The sequence below is a fragment of the Anolis sagrei genome, chromosome 1, assembly GCF_037176765.1.
Source record: "Anolis sagrei isolate rAnoSag1 chromosome 1, rAnoSag1.mat, whole genome shotgun sequence".
NCBI classification, from domain to species: domain Eukaryota; kingdom Metazoa; phylum Chordata; class Lepidosauria; order Squamata; family Dactyloidae; genus Anolis; species Anolis sagrei.
In genome coordinates this window covers 165,646,796-165,666,409 of record NC_090021.1, presented here as the reverse complement: position 1 = coordinate 165,666,409, position 19,614 = coordinate 165,646,796, and the positions used below count along the sequence as shown (strand labels likewise).

The 19,614-nt window shown below is 39.3% G+C and overlaps 1 protein-coding gene across 3 annotated transcripts in view; it reads right to left on the bottom strand.

Moving 5' to 3' along the window:
- The window catches only part of NBEAL1 (neurobeachin like 1), a 134,184-nt gene that overhangs the window by 48,687 nt on the left and 65,883 nt on the right, over positions 1 to 19,614 (bottom strand). For all 3 annotated transcript variants that reach the window (XM_060783047.2, XM_060783055.2, XM_060783067.2), the window contains 12 exons: positions 17,591 to 17,894; positions 15,934 to 16,019; positions 15,180 to 15,269; positions 13,104 to 13,272; positions 12,701 to 12,834; positions 10,303 to 10,462; positions 9,110 to 9,212; positions 8,297 to 8,453; positions 6,194 to 6,352; positions 4,217 to 4,376; positions 3,885 to 3,973; positions 874 to 1,413 (listed from right to left, as the gene is read on the bottom strand). In XM_060783047.2, coding sequence (XP_060639030.2) covers positions 874 to 1,413; positions 3,885 to 3,973; positions 4,217 to 4,376; positions 6,194 to 6,352; positions 8,297 to 8,453; positions 9,110 to 9,212; positions 10,303 to 10,462; positions 12,701 to 12,834; positions 13,104 to 13,272; positions 15,180 to 15,269; positions 15,934 to 16,019; positions 17,591 to 17,894 — 2,151 coding nt within the window. The remainder of the gene's footprint in view (positions 1 to 873; positions 1,414 to 3,884; positions 3,974 to 4,216; positions 4,377 to 6,193; positions 6,353 to 8,296; positions 8,454 to 9,109; positions 9,213 to 10,302; positions 10,463 to 12,700; positions 12,835 to 13,103; positions 13,273 to 15,179; positions 15,270 to 15,933; positions 16,020 to 17,590; positions 17,895 to 19,614) is intronic.

Here is a 19,614-nt window from a genome sequence, read left to right as displayed (position 1 = left end):
TCTATCCAGGAAAAGACAGAGGATCGTCCTACATTTTTGTATCAACATCAATCATACTATTTTAATGGGCTCAATATAGGATGGGTTTTGGAGGCAATGATTTACTAGTTCCTTTAAAGCCCCAAATAACTTTTGATCCAAATATCTGCAGGAGTCACGAAAGAGAGTCAGCCCTGGTTAGTACTTTGATTAGATACTGCCAATGAATACCAGGTGCTCAAGGCTGCATTTCAGGGGAAGGCATTGGTTATGTTCCCTGTGAATGCTCCCTGCCTAAGAGAACCTAATGAAATTCATGGGGCCACCATACGTCTACAATGTGAAGGTACACACACACACACACACAAAGATTTCTCCTTATACCATCAGAGGAGTATCTCAAGTGCATTGTGTGTCAAAAAGGGGAAGAGCCCTCTAGATTGTGGCATGCCAATTATAGAATACCCTAAATGTGAAGGTGAAATTGATGCCAACATCGCAAATGCCAAAGCACTTCATAAGTTGATGCTGTTTTTTTCTATTACGTTTACCACTTGGCTTTTTTCAAGAACACATCCAAGTTTTGTATTGTTTTAATTACTTACACTTGTTTTAACTTTATTTATACACCCCCAAGTATCTTTAAGGCTATTTATTTACTTGTTGTTGTTGTTCTATATTAATCCATCAAAGGAGCAACATGAACCTGCTCCTTCCCCTTTAAAATGATTGGATTACTGAACAAATTGCAAAACTACTCTGTTCTATATGGGTTGCAGAATGAAGATGCCTGACACCAACACATTTTTAAAGTAATATAAAACGAAATAAAATGAAACACAAAATGCAAAAGTGAGGCCTCCTTCCGAAGCAGTAGGACAGCCCCTTCTTTACCTCATGAATTTCAAATAATGAAAGATCGGCGGTGAATGCCACCTCCTCTGCAGCACCTGGTTCTTTGTCAAGCTGCCCAGAAAACGTCTTAGTGTGATCGCTGGGTGAAGGGGTGCTAGGCAAACTATCTGCCATCTGGCTCCCATTATCACCCATTTCATAGGAGTCAACACTCGACAAGTCCAAACTTAGGTGTGAAGGATTCTTTTGCCATAACTCCTCTTGGTCCTCAGGTCTAAATGACATCTCTGCCAGGGCGTTGTCTTCGAGCACTGACACAGATTTGCCCTCTTCTAGGCTCCACTGGTCACATGAACCATTCACAGATGCAAAACTGGTCCCATCTTCCCCATCTGCCTTGGAATGGCAGCGTTTCGGGTGGTCTTTGACAGAAGTTCGCCTTCCATCCTCTTTAGCAAAATCTCCATTTCTGACGTCAGCATTCTCTTTCAGGAAAAGCCTCGTCAACGTCTCCTGCCAGCCAAGCTGTTGAGAAATCTGTTGTGCTGCATCCTGCTGAGAATGTAGAATTTGCAAAAGCTGTAGAAAAAAAAATAAGAAGATAGGCTGAAGACCCAGATTTAATGAACCATGCAAAGCCTGTAGTTATTCTTCAGGTTCTGCTTCTTGAAGAGATTCGCTCTGTAAGAACAACTATATTTCCTCCCCATAGATCATTATTTCTGGGAAAGGGCAATGAAAACTGTTAAGACATGTGTGTTATGAGCCAAGTATTAAACTAGATTGTGACTTATGATGGAACTATTGACCTGAATCCTGACTTAGAAAACAGTAATAAGAGTAGACCCACTAAAATCAATGGGATATTAATTAACCATGATTAGCTCTTTTATTTCACTGTATTTATATCAGTGCATCTGTATGAGGACTGTTAATCAAGAGGACCTCTGGATGATGTTGGTCCACAACCATCAGCTTTCCTCACCATTAGTTATACTGGGTAAGAATGCTAGAACATGCAGTTCAGCAACAGCTGGAGAGCTGTATAATTCTTACTCTACAGCTATATGTTTAAGTATGGTTAAGTTGAATTCCAATCCAATCAGTCTGGTTTGCTGGTGTAAAATTAATCTTCCTAAGCATATAATGCATTTTATAATTACACTATGTAACAAAATCTGGGGGGCAAAGCTGTTTCTGGTTTGAAAGAGTTATTTCCTGTTTAATTGTGCAGTGCTTACTTTGAAAGTAGTTTCTACTCCAGAAACTTCATTTTTGTTGCTGCCACAAAATAGGTTGAATTGGTTGAAATATTCATGGAAAAACTATAGTAAAAGATGCTGCAAAATGTCCCACAAAAACAAAGGTTTTGCAGTTTCATAAACTTTTTCCATGTTTTTATGATAGAACCAATTAGGAAATGACATTTATAACCCAGGATCAAAAATTACGTTATTCAAAATCCAAATACAAAAACAATTAATGTTTATAAAAGAAAACCCCTCACAATCACAATAGATCAATTTTAGAATACATAGCTATGGAAAAGGAGTAAACAATCTCAAGTCTTCCAGATGTTATAGTACTGCAACTCCTTCTAATGCTATCCAGGATAGTTAATGATGGAGGAGACGCTGGGAGCTATAATCCAGCCACATGTGGAAGGCTGCAATTTGCCCACCCTGTTTGCCCATACAAAGACAGTGTTCCACAGAGCTGGTTGGTACAGCTGCTTGATGTCATTTTCAGTATGTAAGCCCATCAACAGAAGAACCATCACAAAGAAGTAAATAGTGTATTTCCTGCGATAAACCCAATGTCCATTGTCAGATGTCAAAATAACACACGGTCAGTCTTTCACACTCCCAGGGGTCAGAGGCACAAGAACCCAGTGAAAGAGGGGAAAATGTAAATGCTGAAAAGTGAGGGGTATGTTTGTAGCAAGTACAAAGAATGGCTGCTGGCCCCACAGAGCTGCCCTATCCTTAGGAGGTGAAGGATCACACCCAACTCCACACTCAGCTCCCAAATGTGGGGCTGCCCTGTGAATATTCTCACGGCAGCTTTGTCCTCAGGAGGTAAGGAGGGACTGTTGTGGGATTGTTTACAGCTAGCCGCAAAAAAATAAAATCCCATTTAGTTCCTTATGAAGAAATGATGCATTTCCTTCCAGAAACAGTGGAAGTAGATACATCACCGGATTCTGTTCAGTCTATTGACTAGGGATGCAAGTTATTTCTTGAAAGACCTCATTTCAAAACAATAAGGCATAATGGCATGACCTCCAAATACAAGACTTAAGTTAAGCATGACACTGCCAACAACAGCTGCCCTTCCCTTTCGCCATATAATTTATACACAACAGGGCACAGTGCCATGAATAAATCAATTTAATGTTATGCTCTCTAAAATTTGGCTGAAACAGAACACATAGGGCCCATATTCCATAGCTTCTCCATGTTTTATCTTCATCTGTAATATTAAGATCTTCTCCCCAAACTCATTTAATTCTTGAAGGGAAGCCATACTGAGTTTCAATCAGGAGGCAACCTGTTATCTGGATCTTTCATAAAAAGCACTTAAAAAAGGAAATGCTTGCATGTTTTATAATGAAAGGGTCAGCTCTGAAGTATGTTACCTGAACAGAAGCACCCACATGGTGACAGATTAACCCCAAATTAAGAGTTGTCAACATGTAGAATCCATAAGGCTTCACATTCTTATCTGACACCAACTATCCAAACCGCAGAATAACAGAGAGTTAAATAAAGTCATCACCAGGAATAGAATGAGACTTAGTTTACATTGCTAACCCTTCAACACCAAGAAAATATCACTGGCAAATTGATTGTGAAATTGTCACAGGATGCTGAGTCAGGAGAAAGAGGTTTTGGGATTCCCATTTTTACAAATAAATCTCTTATTAAGAAAGTACATTGGAAATTCTGCAAAAAAACAAAAACACTCTGCCCTTAAAAATCAAGCAAATTTGTTTGCACCTTTTGTTTTGACCAATAAACAATAACCTGGTCCTTCATCGTTCTACTAACCTTTCGACAGATGGCTACTCTGATGTTTATATCTGCTCTGTGAGCCAAATATATGACTGCAATGAAGTCCCTGTAATTCACAACTGGATCTGCAGAGTAAGAATTAAGACACACACAGTGAGAGGAAGATAAGGTTACATTTTACATCCACTCCTAAACACACCTGCTTATTTGCTGTTTCAAATTTGCCATGAAAGCACAAAAATCAACTGAAATAACCAGTGCATTTCCAGTGAAAAAAGAGATTTAAGCATGTTTGGGTCCCCTCCATAGTTATAGATGTTCAAATACCACCCAGTTAGGCATGCTGCATAACTATTTAATAAATGTACCAGCACTCAGAATTTGATTGAGAAGGTTCTTGATGAAAGATACAGTAACCGGAGCGTCATTCAGGAGCAGTCCCAGCCCAGAATAACCAACTTCTCTGAGTTTCATACGTTGTTTGCTTCGTTCATAGACTTTTGTGCACTTCAGCATCTGGTCCACAATCTGCCAAGAAAGGATACATGAAGCCAACTACCCACAGTGAGATCCAAAATGCTCTAGCAGCTGTCAGGCATATAAAAACATTCTTTACTTGACAATAGAATGAAAGCAGATTCTTCATATGCTAATAAAACCTTTAGGTGATCACAGTGAATTCTGGACTAAAGTCTATATACAAAGATGGTTTTGCTTTCCCTCTAATCACTGAAGTTTTTGATGTTAGGATACTACGGGGACATAATTTGTGTCAGGAGCCCCCAGTGGCGCACTGGGTTAAAGTGCTGAGCTGCTGAACTTGCTGACCGAAAGGTCGCAGGTTCGAATCTGGGGAGTGGCATGAGCTCCCACTGTCAGCCCCAGCTCCTGCCAACGTAGCAGTTCGAAACCATGTGCATGTGAATAGATCAATAGGTACCGCTCTGGTGGGAAGGTAACGGCGCTCCATGCACTCATGCTGGCCACATGACCTAGGAGGTGTCTGCGGACAACATTGGCTCTTCGGCTTGGAAATGGAGATGAGCACCAACCCCCAGAGTTGGACATGACTGGACTTAATATCGGGGGGAAATTAACTAATGAGTGTTATTGGAATCTGGGATATTAATATGCTCATCATTTTTGTATCTGAGGTCTATGAAGAAGGAGGGTTTGTCAATTATAAGCATCCGCAAGTGCATGCAGTGCTTTTCTGTAAGGTTTGCTCACAAAAATAGCACAGAACACATACAAATCTCTCTAGGAGCTGTATTCACGTGGAATGAAGAAGTTGCAAACATGAGAGTACTACAGAAATGTGGCTCAGCCACGGGTGGATAAAGTGTCCAGAAGCTGAAAAGCAATCCCCATCATTCTTCATCATTGAGCTATGTTAGTTAAAACTATGGGAAAGCCAAATTCCCACTATCTAGAGAAGCATCCATTCCACACCCCAGGGATAAATCTTCTCCCTGATCTTACTAACCCCAGACACTAAAATCAAACCTGCTTCTTTCTGCATAGCCCCATTCGGGTATGTATTTCTTAGTCATATTTCTGTGGAAGGAGAAACAGCAGAACTGGAGTATGTCCAGTCTAACCACAGTGGGTTCAACAGAAACAACTGTTTCTTGACACACTATACATATTATAAAACTAGTCAACACCCATCTACTTTCTGGATCACAGTAAACATAACAGTATTTTCAAATAACCTCCTCCACTATTTATATGGCTATCTACTCACTTTTGCGGTGGGCAATTTTGTTTTGCTCCTGGCTTCATCTCCCAAGGGACAAACTGAACATGTCACCTTATCACCATACCCACAAGTTTTGCATTTCTATTGCTATTCACACATCCAACCAGCTTATTCAGGGCTATAAAGGCCTGTTCCTGCGTGCCTCACTCCATGCATCAAATGAAATACATCGAAGTCTGTGAAATCTTATGCCACAAATTTCTTTCTCTCTGTTAGTTTCAAAGGTGCTACAAGATTTATTTACATGCTAGCACATCAATGCCTTTGATATTATGATTATGATTATTTTATTTCTCACCTGCCTCTCCTTGTGGCTCGAGGCGGGTCACAGGACAAAACACACAAACATTCTATAAACACACATATTAAAATATTGTTCTATAAAAGACATATATTAAAACATATTTCTATAAAATACATATTAAATACACAGGACAGAGATTAAAACTGTTACTGATTTGTATCCTATACAAAATTTTATAACAAGGGTAACACAACTTTTTGCCGAAGAGCAGATGTTTGTATGCAAATTCATCTTCATCTTGCTAGAATTATAATTTTTAAGGAGGAAATAAAAAGATACCTTGAAGACAAGCTCCTTTAGTCTATCAGAGTACCTCTGATTCAGCAACAGAGCATAGAGGATGTCTGCATTTCCTGGCTCAAAAAGTAACAAGAAAAGCTGGTCACGGGTTGGGCTGGTGTGAAGCAGGCTGAAGAGCACCTCCAGGATCCCAAAGAGCTTGGAGAGAGCAAAGGGGGAGAAAAGCACACATTCAGTCAGGCTCCATAAGCAGACTCTAGGCAATTTTCATGGTTATTATTCACCGTAAAGAAGTGCTGATTCTCATTCTCCAAAGATGCAGCAGTTGTCTGAAGCATGAGGTACCGGAAAATGGGAGCGAATTCTGGTTGAGTGAAAGAAGGCCAATATGACTCTGACTATAGGCTACACCCTGCTTCCATATACATTGAAAGATGGGGACCGTGGAGAGATGTGTCAGGCAAGCAGGTGTAAGATAGATTTGGATGTTCACTGTTCAAGCTGTGTCCATACCACAGACTTACAGCCCTTTAATACTACTTTCACTGCCAAAGCTTCATGCTTTGGAATCTAGGATGTGTAGTTGCAGTTGTTGATAACCTAATAATCCTTTGCCAGAAATCAAAGTCCACAGACCAATACTAGTTTCTGAGCCACTAACTACTGGTCTCTGGAAGGTTACTGGGAAAGAAAGATATAGTTGTATTCAATGGACATACATTTAATGCCAGGCCCTGGCACACTGAGAACAAAAACAAAAAACCAAAAAAAAAAAAAAAAACCCCCAAAAAAAACAAAACCCCTAGCTGATCCCTCATAGCCTAAGGAATACTACACTAAGGAAAGTCTGACATCAATTTGCTTAAGCTGTTTTTGAAAAATCTACTTCACATCCTGATTAAGAAATCTGGCAGTACAGTAAAATCAATATAAACTGTGGTTGGGCCCGGATCAGTGTGAACAAAAGTGATTTGTAAAATTTGGTAGTTTATTTTGTATATCCCCCAAAAACAGGATGGGGGCGGGAGGGACTGGAAGGCCCCTCCTGAAACAAATCAAGAGAGCAGGGTTTTTTGGATACTGGAGAGAATGGAGTTAACTCTGCAATATACTTGAGGCAGGGGTCTGTCGTGGGGGCTCCTGGAGAAGATGGCATTAACTGCGACTTTTCTTCCTCCCCAGCAGCGGGAGCAGTGTCCATTTCTTCTGGAAAAGTTCCCTAGGATCTTCCTCCAGAGAGGAAGCACTTGCATGGGGCGGGCATTTAAAAGTCTCTGAGTTCCTCTCGGAGCATGAGGGGAGTTTCTCTCTCTCTCTGTTTCTCAGCTAATAAAAGACCTGGTTGTGTCTATGCTCTGATTGGCTGAGAATGGACACAACCGGCAACTACAATTCCCAGAACCCATCTTGCGGATTGTCTTATTTTAAAAACTGTTATGGTAAAAACTTTAAAAAATTCTAAAAAAATCAATAGATTGGTGAATTATTCTGAAACTTGGCAGGCCTGCATTTGTAAATGAGATCTAAAACTGAGGGAGGCTTCATGCAGATAGGCGCTAAAATGACTGAGGATTGAGCCCCTAAAGTTTGGGCCGAATCTTTGCCGAATGAAAACAGAAACCCCCTCCCGATTCGAGTAATTTCCCGGTAAACAGAATAAGAGTTTATCCGAAAATGGAATGGCCTCAGACTACGATTTTTGGATGGTATGATTTTAATATTGAATGTAATTTTTAAACGATTACTATGTATTAATTTTAATCCAAATGATTTTAAGTGTAATGTTTTGTATGTGTTTAAGGCATTGAATAATTGCCATATGTAAGCCACCTTGAATCCCCCTTCGGGCAGAGAAAGGTGGGATAAAAATAGGGTAAATGAAATGAATAACAGGACCAAAAATGGTATACTTTTTGGCTGAATTGCACAGGCCTGATATTAACTGCTTTAGAAGGAAAAAACAATGGAGGAGTTACGTTTGAAAAGGCTCATCTATCCAGAAAGAAATATATGAAATAGCAGTACTGCAAAAAACTATTAATTTATTTACATATTTCACATTATGTACTGTGTGGTTTTTGTCACATCACTGTGAAGATATATGGAGAAAAATGTATAACTGAATATAGACACACTATCTACCTGTTCTTCATCATTGATGGCTGCTATATATCCCATGATGCTCTGGACTTCTTCATGTGCCCCTCCTTTGCTCAGGAAATATTTTATTAATCCATAAAGAGATGTTCTTATGGTTCTAAGATCATCTGGAGCCAAGTCACTCTCTTTGTAGCTATTCCTAACAAAAACAAAAAAGATAAATGTTTGTACATTAGGAATATGAAAGTCATAACTGGAACTAATTTACTCACTTTTTTCCACAAACACTTCCCACTATGCACATTATTTACTTTGACTAAGCACCCTCTTTTGTCTGTAACCGGTATTGAAAACACAGTTTTAGCACATTTTAAATATGTTGTACAAATAATGTTGTGATCCTTGTTATAACTGAATTTTAAAAATGTTTCACATGTTTTAATTAACATAGAAAGGCAGCACCACTGGAATAAAGATGAGGACAAAGGAAATTTAAAAATGTGCTAATCGTATATTTAAACACTGCAATTCCAATTTATTTTGAGCTAAAGCTCTCTTTTAAGACAATTGCTTTAAAATTATTACCCACCTTTAAGAAATAATGAATACTTATTAACCACCCTCAAATCCTGAATGGAAGAAATTTCAGATCTATATAGCCAGAATATTATCCTAGAAAAGACCCAGGGATGGGAGCTAACAGGTACATTGTAGTTTCCCATTAATTCTACTGTCATGCTCACAGAAGGAACTACTGAAGCATTGCTTTCAATAGTTTTGGTTATGTCTGTATTTCGGAAAGCTAAACTCAAGAGCACTACATAGCAAATTAAGAAAGAATTTGAGACTACATACCCATAATAAATCCTCAGAGTATCCAGTAAAAACTGTACGCCATATTTTTTTCGGAAAACCCTCCTGCTGTCTCTGATAATTGTAGAGATATATTGGATGTGGCCTAAAAGTGGGAACATTTGTCATTAGAGCAGACCAAGCAAGCCTTTCAAATACTGTGGAGCACTTTTCAGATGTTTGTCCACTCCACATAAACTAATCTCTAGGTAACCTAACTATGCAAACAGGTTGCATTCATTATTATTATTTATAATAATTATATCCCATGTTATATCTGAGGATGTCAGATATATGTAGGAAAACACTTCGACACTTTTCCTTACATAAACAGATCCTAATTTCTATTTTTTTGGTCACATATACATAAACCCACAGGACGATCTCGAAGTGAACCCAAATTAATAGATTTAAGTATAATTATGACGTGCCAATTTGAATATTCCACCAAACTGTTAGGGTTTTTTTTTCATGTCAAGAGCAACTTAAGAAACTGCAAATTGCTTCTGGTGTGAGAGAATTGGCTGTCTAAAGCGATGTTGCCCAGGAGACACCTGAATGTTTTACCATCCTGTGGGAGGCTTCTCTCATGTTCCCACATGAGAAGCTGGAGCTGACAGATAGGAGTTCACTTGCTCCCCAGATTCGAACTGTTGACCTTTTGGTCAGCAGTTCAGCCGGCACAAGGGTTTAATCCATTGCACCACCGGGGGCTCCCAATGATTAGTTAAAGCAATGGCTTCCAATTCCACTGTTGAACCGTGATTTCAGGCTCTGGTTTTCTAGCTGATCAAAAACATTGGCTTCTCAGTTTAAACATCACAATTCTTGTACTTCATTATGATTTGGACAGAATGCCTGAATCCAAGACAGGAGACACTTTCTCATATTGTAATAGTAGAAGACAGAAAAGGCAAAGGAACTTATGCATGCACACACATGCACAATTCATACGCAAAAATATATTTGATTTGGCATCCAATTTGATGGCCTAAATCCAAATATTAGTTCCAACTACAGCAGACTATTAGTTGTGTCTCTGCTTCTAGGGATAATACCAATGCCAGCAGCCAAGATTAGAAGTGGAAGAATGCCTCCTTTCATTCCATTGTCCAACCCAGTCCCAGAGGCTGTCAGCTATTAAACCTTTTATGAGAGCTTGTTTCCCTCTCCAAGTCAGCAATGACCAATCTCACCAATTCGGAATGGGAAGTCTCCACGGTTCCAGATGCTGAAGTCGAAAAGTAAGTGCTGATACATCTGTTGCAAAAGATGTGTGTTCTTGGCTGCAGAGACCTGTTCTATCAGTAACTGGACAGCCATCAATATGTTTACATCCACAAAGCTGGGAGATACCTGGGGAGGGCGGAAGGAGGCACAAGCAAATGATTACACTATGTAAAATTGTTACATGTTAATTGTGCAGTGCTTCCTTTGAAAGTAGTAGTTCTACTCCAGAAACTGACAGATTGAGCATCACACCTGCTGCCTATATTATTGACACTGGCTAATTTACCAGAACCCCCAGTGGCGCAGTGGGTTAAACCATGGAGCTGCTGAGCTTGTTGACCGAAAGGTCACAGGTTAGAATCTGGGGAGTGGCGTGAGCTTCTGCTGTTAGCCCCAGCTTCTGCCAACCTAGCAGTTCGAAAACATGCAAATGTGAGTAGATCAATAGGTACCACTCCAGCAAGAGGGTAACGGCGCTCCATGCAGTCATGCCAGCCACATGACCTTGGAGGTGTCTATGGACAACGCCGGCTCTTCAGCTTAGAAATGGAGATGAGCACCACACCCCAGAGTCAGACACGACTGGACTTAATGTCAGGGGAAAATCTTTACCTTTACCTAATTTACCAGAAAGATAAATCATATTCTCTGCAATCTGGCACATGATTAGCATCTGGTTTGCCATTCCTCCCAGTCGTAACCGAACAAGTCCCAAATTATTCAATAGTCAGGACAAACTCTATGATCAGTCTTCCCTGCATGGATTTATATATAACAAGAACTGACAAATGCTTGAGTGTTTGTCCAACTCCAGTCAACTGATTTCAACCCAACAATGGAGGTGCTACGGCTCATAACTGTTTCTGAATGCAGGGAAAGGAAGGCAAGCAAAAAACATTGTTCTGCAGAGTGGCTACCCATTAAGGCTAATGGATGGCAGAGAAGTACAATATAAAAGCAATAAGCCATACTGGAGCCATTAAACTGTGGAACAGGTCATAAGAAACAAACAGTATTTCTGATCATTTTCGTACTATTTTTGGATCTTTTAAATAGAGATATACAAACTTTGTGTATTGTTTAAAAAGGGAAGAAATGATGATAGTGAAATATATTATATGTTTGCTTTATACAAAACTACTTTACTAACAGATTCAATTAAATTTTTAGATTTATCAAGTAACAATTAGATAAAGGGTTAATTAATAATGAAGATGAACTTGTAATAGGGAAGAGTTGGGGGAGGAGACTGGAAGACCATAGGATAATACTCAAGGAAGACATGAGTATTGAACTCGATGCTTGGTGACAATATTACTCCTCTCTTTGATATAGGGGAAATATGGAGTCTTTGGTATTTTAGGTACTACCTGTAATTGATATGAAAAAAATAGATGTATTGATAATAACTTAGTACACCAACAATTGCCCCCTTTAATGTATTGTCGAAGGCTTTCATGGCTGGAATCACTAGGTTCTTGTGGGTTTTTCGGGCTATAGAGCCATGTTCTAGAGGCATTTCTCCTGAGGTTTCACCTGCATCTATGGTAAGCATCCTCAGAGGTAGTGAGGAGCATCCTCACTACCTCTGAGGATGCTTGCCATAGATACAGGCGAAACGTCAGGAGAAATGCCTCTAGAACATGGCTCTATAGCCCGAAAAAACCCACAAGAACCTAATTGCCCCCTTTCCCTCTCTTCAACTTCCTTCCTTTTTGTGGAACACTTGATATTTGTAATAATTTAATTCACTAACTCCCTCCTTCTCCCACTTTTTATGTTTTTTCTTTAACTTTTCCCTCTTTCCTGCTTTTCTTTTTCCTCCTTTTTGTGTTGTAAAAACTGTAAATCTATATAAATAAAAATATAATGTTCGTTTGTGGGATTAACATAACTCAAAAACCACTGGACAAATTGACAACAAATTTGGACACAATACACATATCAGGCCAACAAGTGACAATCACTCATAAAACACTGAAAAACACAGCAGAAGGGACTTAAAAAGCCAAAAAATACATTACAACACATGCACAAAACCACATATATATATGCAAACACACATATAAACACATATACCCAAATATATACAAACACATATACATATATACACAGAGTGGGCCCCAGCAACGTGTGGCAGGGGATGGCTAGTGTTCAATAAAAAAAATTATACAAATAAGAAGATTGGAAGTTTTTCTGAACTTCAGGCAGGCAGGGAAAGGACAGATTTGTGAAGAAGGCGCACCACCAATAAATGTACAAAGACACACATAAATAACTTCAGATAGAGTTTAACTGTGCCATTTATACCCTGAGAGCTAAATGTGTGCAGTATGCTAACATTCTTCTGTAACTTGCTCGTACCTTCTTCAAAAGGGCTCCTAAAGTTGCAACTCCATGTGTATGAACGAGATTATCCTGGTTGATTGGATGCCTCTGAATAAAGTGCTTTATCATCAAGATGAAAGTCGAAACAATGTTCTTCTCCAAGCGGGCCTCTAGAAGGCAGAAAATGGAATTCAGCTTAAAATAGCATTGCAAATATAGTCTTACTGTGGCCATTGTTCCTATTATTGCTATCACCATCAGAATTATTTATGCCTTGGTTTGGTTAAGGAAAACCAAAGCCAACAGAAGAATGGCAGAAGGACATAAAATATGGCTCTTACTTTTTTTTTTTTTTTTTTGTCTGTTACATGTGCTGCCCAGACCCCAGTCCCACATAAAAAGGCTACATGAAAATTTCATTGTACAGTTCTTCCCCTACCTGAAGCTCTGGTGGAGGTTAACATCACCCAGTCTCCTTCTACAGGCGTCAGCAGCTCAGGAAGCACAAATTCTACCTCTGGCCTCTCAATTAAATGCCCATCCAGGAGGCTGATCTGCTCTAGCAGCGGGAACAGCACATTTAGGCCGCCTATACAATTGATCATATCCTTAAAATAGGACCAGTTGGGAAGAGAAAAAAGCAGTAGTAAGTCTTTTGAAACCAACTGCAAGGGTAAAGATCTTTTTTTAAACCAAGACACCAATGAACCTCCAAGAATACATCAACAGAATAAAATGCTCACTTCAAAGGCAAGGAATTTTTGGTATGCTCTGCAATAGCTAGGCAAATACTTGCCGGCTAGGGTCACATAAGGCTTCTGGCAGAGCAAGATAGGCAATGTGTGTTGGACTGCAAAGTCACTAGACTTACTGAGCATAGCTAATAGGGAGAAATAGCTGGAAATGCAGCTCAACATCACCTAAAGGACCACTCAATCCCCTCCTGGGAAAAAGCATAACTCCTCCTTTTCTGAAACAAGTACCAATTCCTCCTTTCTTGTAGAAGACAAGGGTTCTCGTTTATTTATTTTGGGAGGCAGTAAGTGGGGACACCACTGAGACACAGCTATTAACCTTCCAATTTGTTAACCGTAGCTCACCTGTTGATATACTCTATAAGCTAGCTTGCATTGCTCCCCACCCCACCCGATGTATGGTGGGAATTTGCTACGAACTGGGAGAGAAATAAGGTTGAACGCTGTGAAAGCCATCCACTGCATGGCTAGCAGCCTCTTCCCAGTAGACTCAAATCAAAGCTTCATTAGAACCATGACTCCTCTTAATGTTCTCCTTGCAAAGAGTATCCCTCTGGGCAGCTAAACCAAGGAATCCCAAATTGATGGCCCCCACGAGGATCTTCCTTCAGGAGCAAACCAAGAATGGGCAACTTGGAAGTCATTGGAGTTGGCAGATTGAAAGACAACCTGGCGAAATGGCACTGCCTAGTAGAATCCTCCAACTTGTACGACCGTGGAGCAGAACAAACCACTCTGCATCTATATGCTTATTCACAATGCCCTGCCTCATGCACAGAGGAAGAACTGTTTAAAGCCACAAACAATGCAGCCGCTGTTGCCTGTTTTTGGTCAAAAATTATTTAGTAACTTGTGCTCTCTCTATTTTATCGGTTTTATATTTATTTATGCAATGTTTTTGACACAAAATAAATAAAAACTATAGTTTGGAGAAGGAGACCACTTGTGTCTCTACCTCAATATGTTCCTGACTACAGCACTTTAGATTATCATCTAAAGAAGCTTGCTTCTTGCGAGGAAAGTTAGTCAAGACACTCAGCCTACATTGCATTTTTTAAAGTTATTAAATGGATTACAGCACATGATACAGAGATGGGGCTTCTATGTTGTTTCATACACAGTATAGAGAAGAACCAAATTAGGATCAACCACATATGGTGGAGTGAATTCATCAAACTAACTCTCCAAGTAACAGATGGGCAATCATAACTGGCCCTGAGAACAAAGGTTGCCTTGTTCTTATTTATTTGCAGATCACTATTAGGACCGTTCTATACTGCCATATAATCCAGATTATCAAAGAAGATAATCCACATTATCTGCTTTGAATTGGATTATATGAGTCTAAACTGTGATATAATCCATTTCAAAGCAGATAATCTGGATTTTATATAACAGCATAGAAGAGGCCTCTGAACCTTTCCTGCTGTGATAAATTCAAAAATGATCACATACTACTATAGTTCTCCACTGAGGAACTTCTCCTCCAGTTTAGCAGTGCAGTGGGAAACTGCAGTACAGGCATGAAATGCAGGTTGCAAACCTAACACACATTTGTAGATGGAGAGGGCATGTTTATATCAGTCTTGTACTATTTCCACTAGCACTGTAACCTTTTGCAAAATAAGAAAAAAGGACCAGTGGAGAGAACTATGCCCTACTCTCTGAACAAGTTGGTAGGTTGCACATCCATTTCTCAGAACCATCCAGATCTATAGTAAATCCCACAGCATTTGCAACAAGCTACTGAAGAATCCTACCTTAATGTCCCAGTTCACAACTTTGTTCCCTGTTAGCCTTCCATGGAGAAGATTTGGTGAAAGGTCAAGACATATTGGACTTCTGCAAGCCTGTTCATAAGAGAGAGAAATAAAAGGAGATTCTGATAGTACTCCATATATCTAGGGAAAGTCTCCCCTTCCAAACAGGCCCTATATCCTAGGATCTGATCCCAGGTTTTCTGTTTGTTCCAGATTATCTGGCAGTGTTTACTCATATAATCCAGTTTAAAGAAGGAAACCTGAGATCAGATCCTGGGATATACGGCCTGTCTGGAAGGGCCCTACGTCTAAGAGTCCTTCATCCTCTCACTAATGCTGATAATATTTAAACACTTTTAGAGGGACAGAAAACAAGGAAAAGTTGGGGGACTGAGCAGATGTAAAATCAATGTAAATTGAGGTATATGTGATTGATCTTCCACTTTCAACAGAGAGTACTTGTTTAGTTACTAGCTGGAGCTCCAAGTACTGGAATAGTACTTAGACAGAATCCATCTAAGAAAGCATTCAATATCAATATTGCTGGCCACAAAGATTGCTCTGGATGGGCACAAAACATGACCTAGTTGTCCTCTGCAGCGTCTCGGAAAAGAAAGCTATACTGAACTTTTGAACCAAGTTTCAATTTAACTAATATAACACCTAGTGATAAAAGAATTCTTTATAAATTTGTTTAAATTCCCCTAAAGCCATCAATGGTGGCAAGTTGGCAGAAAAATAAATGGATTGCTACCTTGGGAGTATAGTGAAGAAGTATTTTACTAGGCAAATCAGACACTTCCGATTCTTGAGACTTCCATGGAGTTAAGCAATTTGGACCTTAAAAACGAAGAAAAGAAGACAGTAAATTAATATGGGTAATAACAGTTTTAAGGACACTTCATCCTGTTGTAAATACTAAAAAAAAATGTCTCTCTTAATCCATCAATAAGTCTTGTATACAACAGAAGAGGCCAATACACATAGTCAGCACAAGGTCTCAAAGCACAGCTGTATTGTGATGCACATCTAGCTCCAATGACCACCAGCTAAGCATCTCCTAATCCAAAGGAGGTCACTAGTTATGGGATGTAACAACCTGCTTCAGACTAAAGCGAGAAAATACAAAAGTCCGGATCTATTGAAAAGCACTGTCAAAAGCACCCTCCCATGAAAGCCTACCAATCCCTTCAAAATGTATCTACATGATAGTATATTATATTATATTATTATATCTCATGGTTTATGTACATTCCAGTTTCTCTTGTGCTTAAGACTTATACTGGCAGATATCTATCAATGATGCTTAAGACCAACCAGATTTTCCCATTCCTCAGGAGTACAAGCTAGTTGGGCTTTCAAAGAACCTGAGGTGTAAAAAGTTAATTTTGCAAGCTGTGTTCTGATCCATGGAAGGAAAATAAAAACTAAGCAAGCCAGAGCACACCCGGCCAATCACACGTCATGGTGTGCTGGGGGGACAGGACAGAGGATACAGCCAATCATAAATAGAGACAGAGTCCGTTAAAATCAATACAGGGTAAATAGGAAGAAGGGAATGGATGAAATCGGGATAGAGGTTTTGCTTAATGAAAGCAGAGAATATGAGTAGAATTTAATGAGAGTACTAATTTTTTTAAACTGAGATGTTATTTAGCAAGGAAAACTGGAGATGGTGAACCCAGACATTTGCTGAGTATGGCAGCCACTTTGCAGCCAAGTACCAAATCTAAACAAGGATCTTAAGGGCAAAAGGGCGACGTGGGACTATCTCAGAGAGGAGGTCTCTCACAAGAACCTATATTTTTTCTACATTTCTTATTAGAACATTTAATCAACTACCAAGCTTGCAAACTTTGTGTTTTGTTTGTTTATTTGTTAAAAAATGCAATGCAACTGTTTGGTCTGCCCCTGACATGATAAATAAATAAATTGGAATATAACATTTCACATTCTCATTACAGAAAAATAAAGGAAAAAGACAAAAAACATCCACATATATATTTCTGGTGTAACTTACATTCTTAGCCTTTCCATTTCTATACTTGTCTACTAATATCTATCTGTTTTCCCCTGACTCTCCCTCTCCCTCTCATCCACCTCCCTCTAAGAAAAGTTTTACCTCTTTTAAAAAATATTATTTTATTTGTTCAATCATGAAAATAGTCTGATTCAGTTCCTTGTATTTTCTTTTCCCCTTTCCCACAAGAACCTGTATGCATACCGTTAAGGGTTACAAAATGGATAGGAATAAGTTTCAGAGACAAGGAACATGAGAAAGTGGATCAGAAAGTCAATTTCAGAGACTTGAAGATATGATAGCAACTGGAAAGTAAAATAACTTCTGAAGATGAGAAAAAGAGAAGAGGCTTGAAGTAGTACTTTTTAAAAGTGCATTTTGAAATGCTCACCTGCCAAATACAATGCTTTCACATGCGAAGGCTGTAATATTTCATGGAATATGATGACTGATCCCAGCTGGCCTTCCAGAGAGGTAGGGCATCCCCACTCGCTGTCTTGAGTCCCTGCTGAGATCAGCTTAGTGACTAACTCTGGCTTCGACATCAGCCCGCCCCAGCTGCCTGGACTGAGGATCCCGCCCAGCGAGGTCCGATGGGGCATAATAGGGGATGAAAAAGGTGGGTCCGGGATTTGTGAAGGTGGGGGAGTGGTTGTCCTTTGACCGGCAGAACCGATGCAACAAGATGTGAAAGCCTGTAGGATTTCCACCACGTGAGGAGAAAAAAACATGAGGAAATTAAATGCAGTATGGCACATTGCAAATTTCTTTAACTGCTAAATGTCATACATGTTAAATGTTGACAAGAGAGAGATACTGGTATCCAAACAAGACCCGACTTTTGAGGGATAGGCTACACGTACTCAACAGTACAGAAAATATTGTCTGCATACTGCTTCATGTATCTCAGAATTCAAACTGCACAAATAAAAACAAATTCAGGGGCTCACAGGCGTAAACGGAGCTTTGCCCAGTGACACTTAATAAGAAAATTAGCTACTGATTACATACACCACCTTTTGAAGCAAGAAGAGAGAAAAGCAACAAGCTATTGGTGGAATCAAAAGACACCATCAGAATTGTATCTGTACTGCATTTATCAAGCTACTCAAGTAACTTAAGGGTCATCAACATGAGTATAATAAATCCAATGCTATCACTCTGTTTTTGCAATCAAGTGACCTGCAGGACAATTACTCTTATTTGTTATTTACCTTTTTTAAAATACAGTCTGGGCTACAAATATTCACAATCTGTCTTGAAGATATTATTATTATTATTATTATTATTATTATTATTATTATTATTAACATTATACCCCGCATTTCTAGCCATGGGGACTCAAGGCGGCTTCAGTGTGAAGGCAGTGCAAAATTTATTAAATACATGATATACACATAACAAAAATAAAACATAGGACATCTATTCCAAGGTGGCATGTGGATGATATAACACAACTTCTTTACATGTGTTGTTGTAGTGTGCTTTCAAGTCATTCCCAACTCCTGGGAACCCTAAGACACAGGGTTTCTTGGGTCTGGGAGTGTGAATTGCCTAGGACCACCCAGTGCCATTTCATGAGATATTTTTAATTATTCTTTTCACATTTTTGTAATTTACTTTTAAGAAAAAAATTTCAAACTGGGTGGGAATTCAATCATTGTTGACAAGGGTTTATATCAAAAATATCAGAGGAAAGGATCCAGTTCTCCTTGGATTTCCCAGATAGACCCATTCCCGTTCCATGGCACCATAAATAGGCATTTTCCCATTCTGGAAGGAAAGGCAGGTCAGATAGAAAGAAAAAATGAAGTAGATCATGGAAGAACAACAGAGAGACAGGGAAGGAGGACAAGTCAGACAGAAAACACTAAACTGAATAAAATCCCAGATTATCTGCTTTCAACTGGAATAAATGGCAGTGTGGACTTAGATAACTCAGCATTCAAAGATATTGTGGGATTTCCTGCCTTTATATTCTGGGTTATATGACTGTGTGGAAGGCTGCTTAGTCCTTAATTCTGCACTGGGTTCTGTCTATTGTTTTCAGGCTGTCCCAAAGAAGCAAAATAATCTTCCAAAATACGTTGAGCTTTTAAAGAATTGTTCCTGTTTGGGATCCAATTTCCCCCTTGGTTTACAGCTACATAAAGTATCCTTTGCCTTTGCTTCTCATAAACATTCCCAGTTGCTGCAAGCCTATTTTCACCTGCTGTTGAAGAAAGTACAATACGTTGAGTGAGAGAACAGATCGTATTGCTCCTCAGTACTTTATATAAACATACGTATTTTGCAATTTCCAGTAGTATCTAGGTCAATATATTTCACCGGCCAAGAAGAGCAGCTATTTGCTCACATCTGGTTCCTGCTGGCAAGTTACAAATGCAGCTGCTTTGGTTGAAAGCTACATTCCTG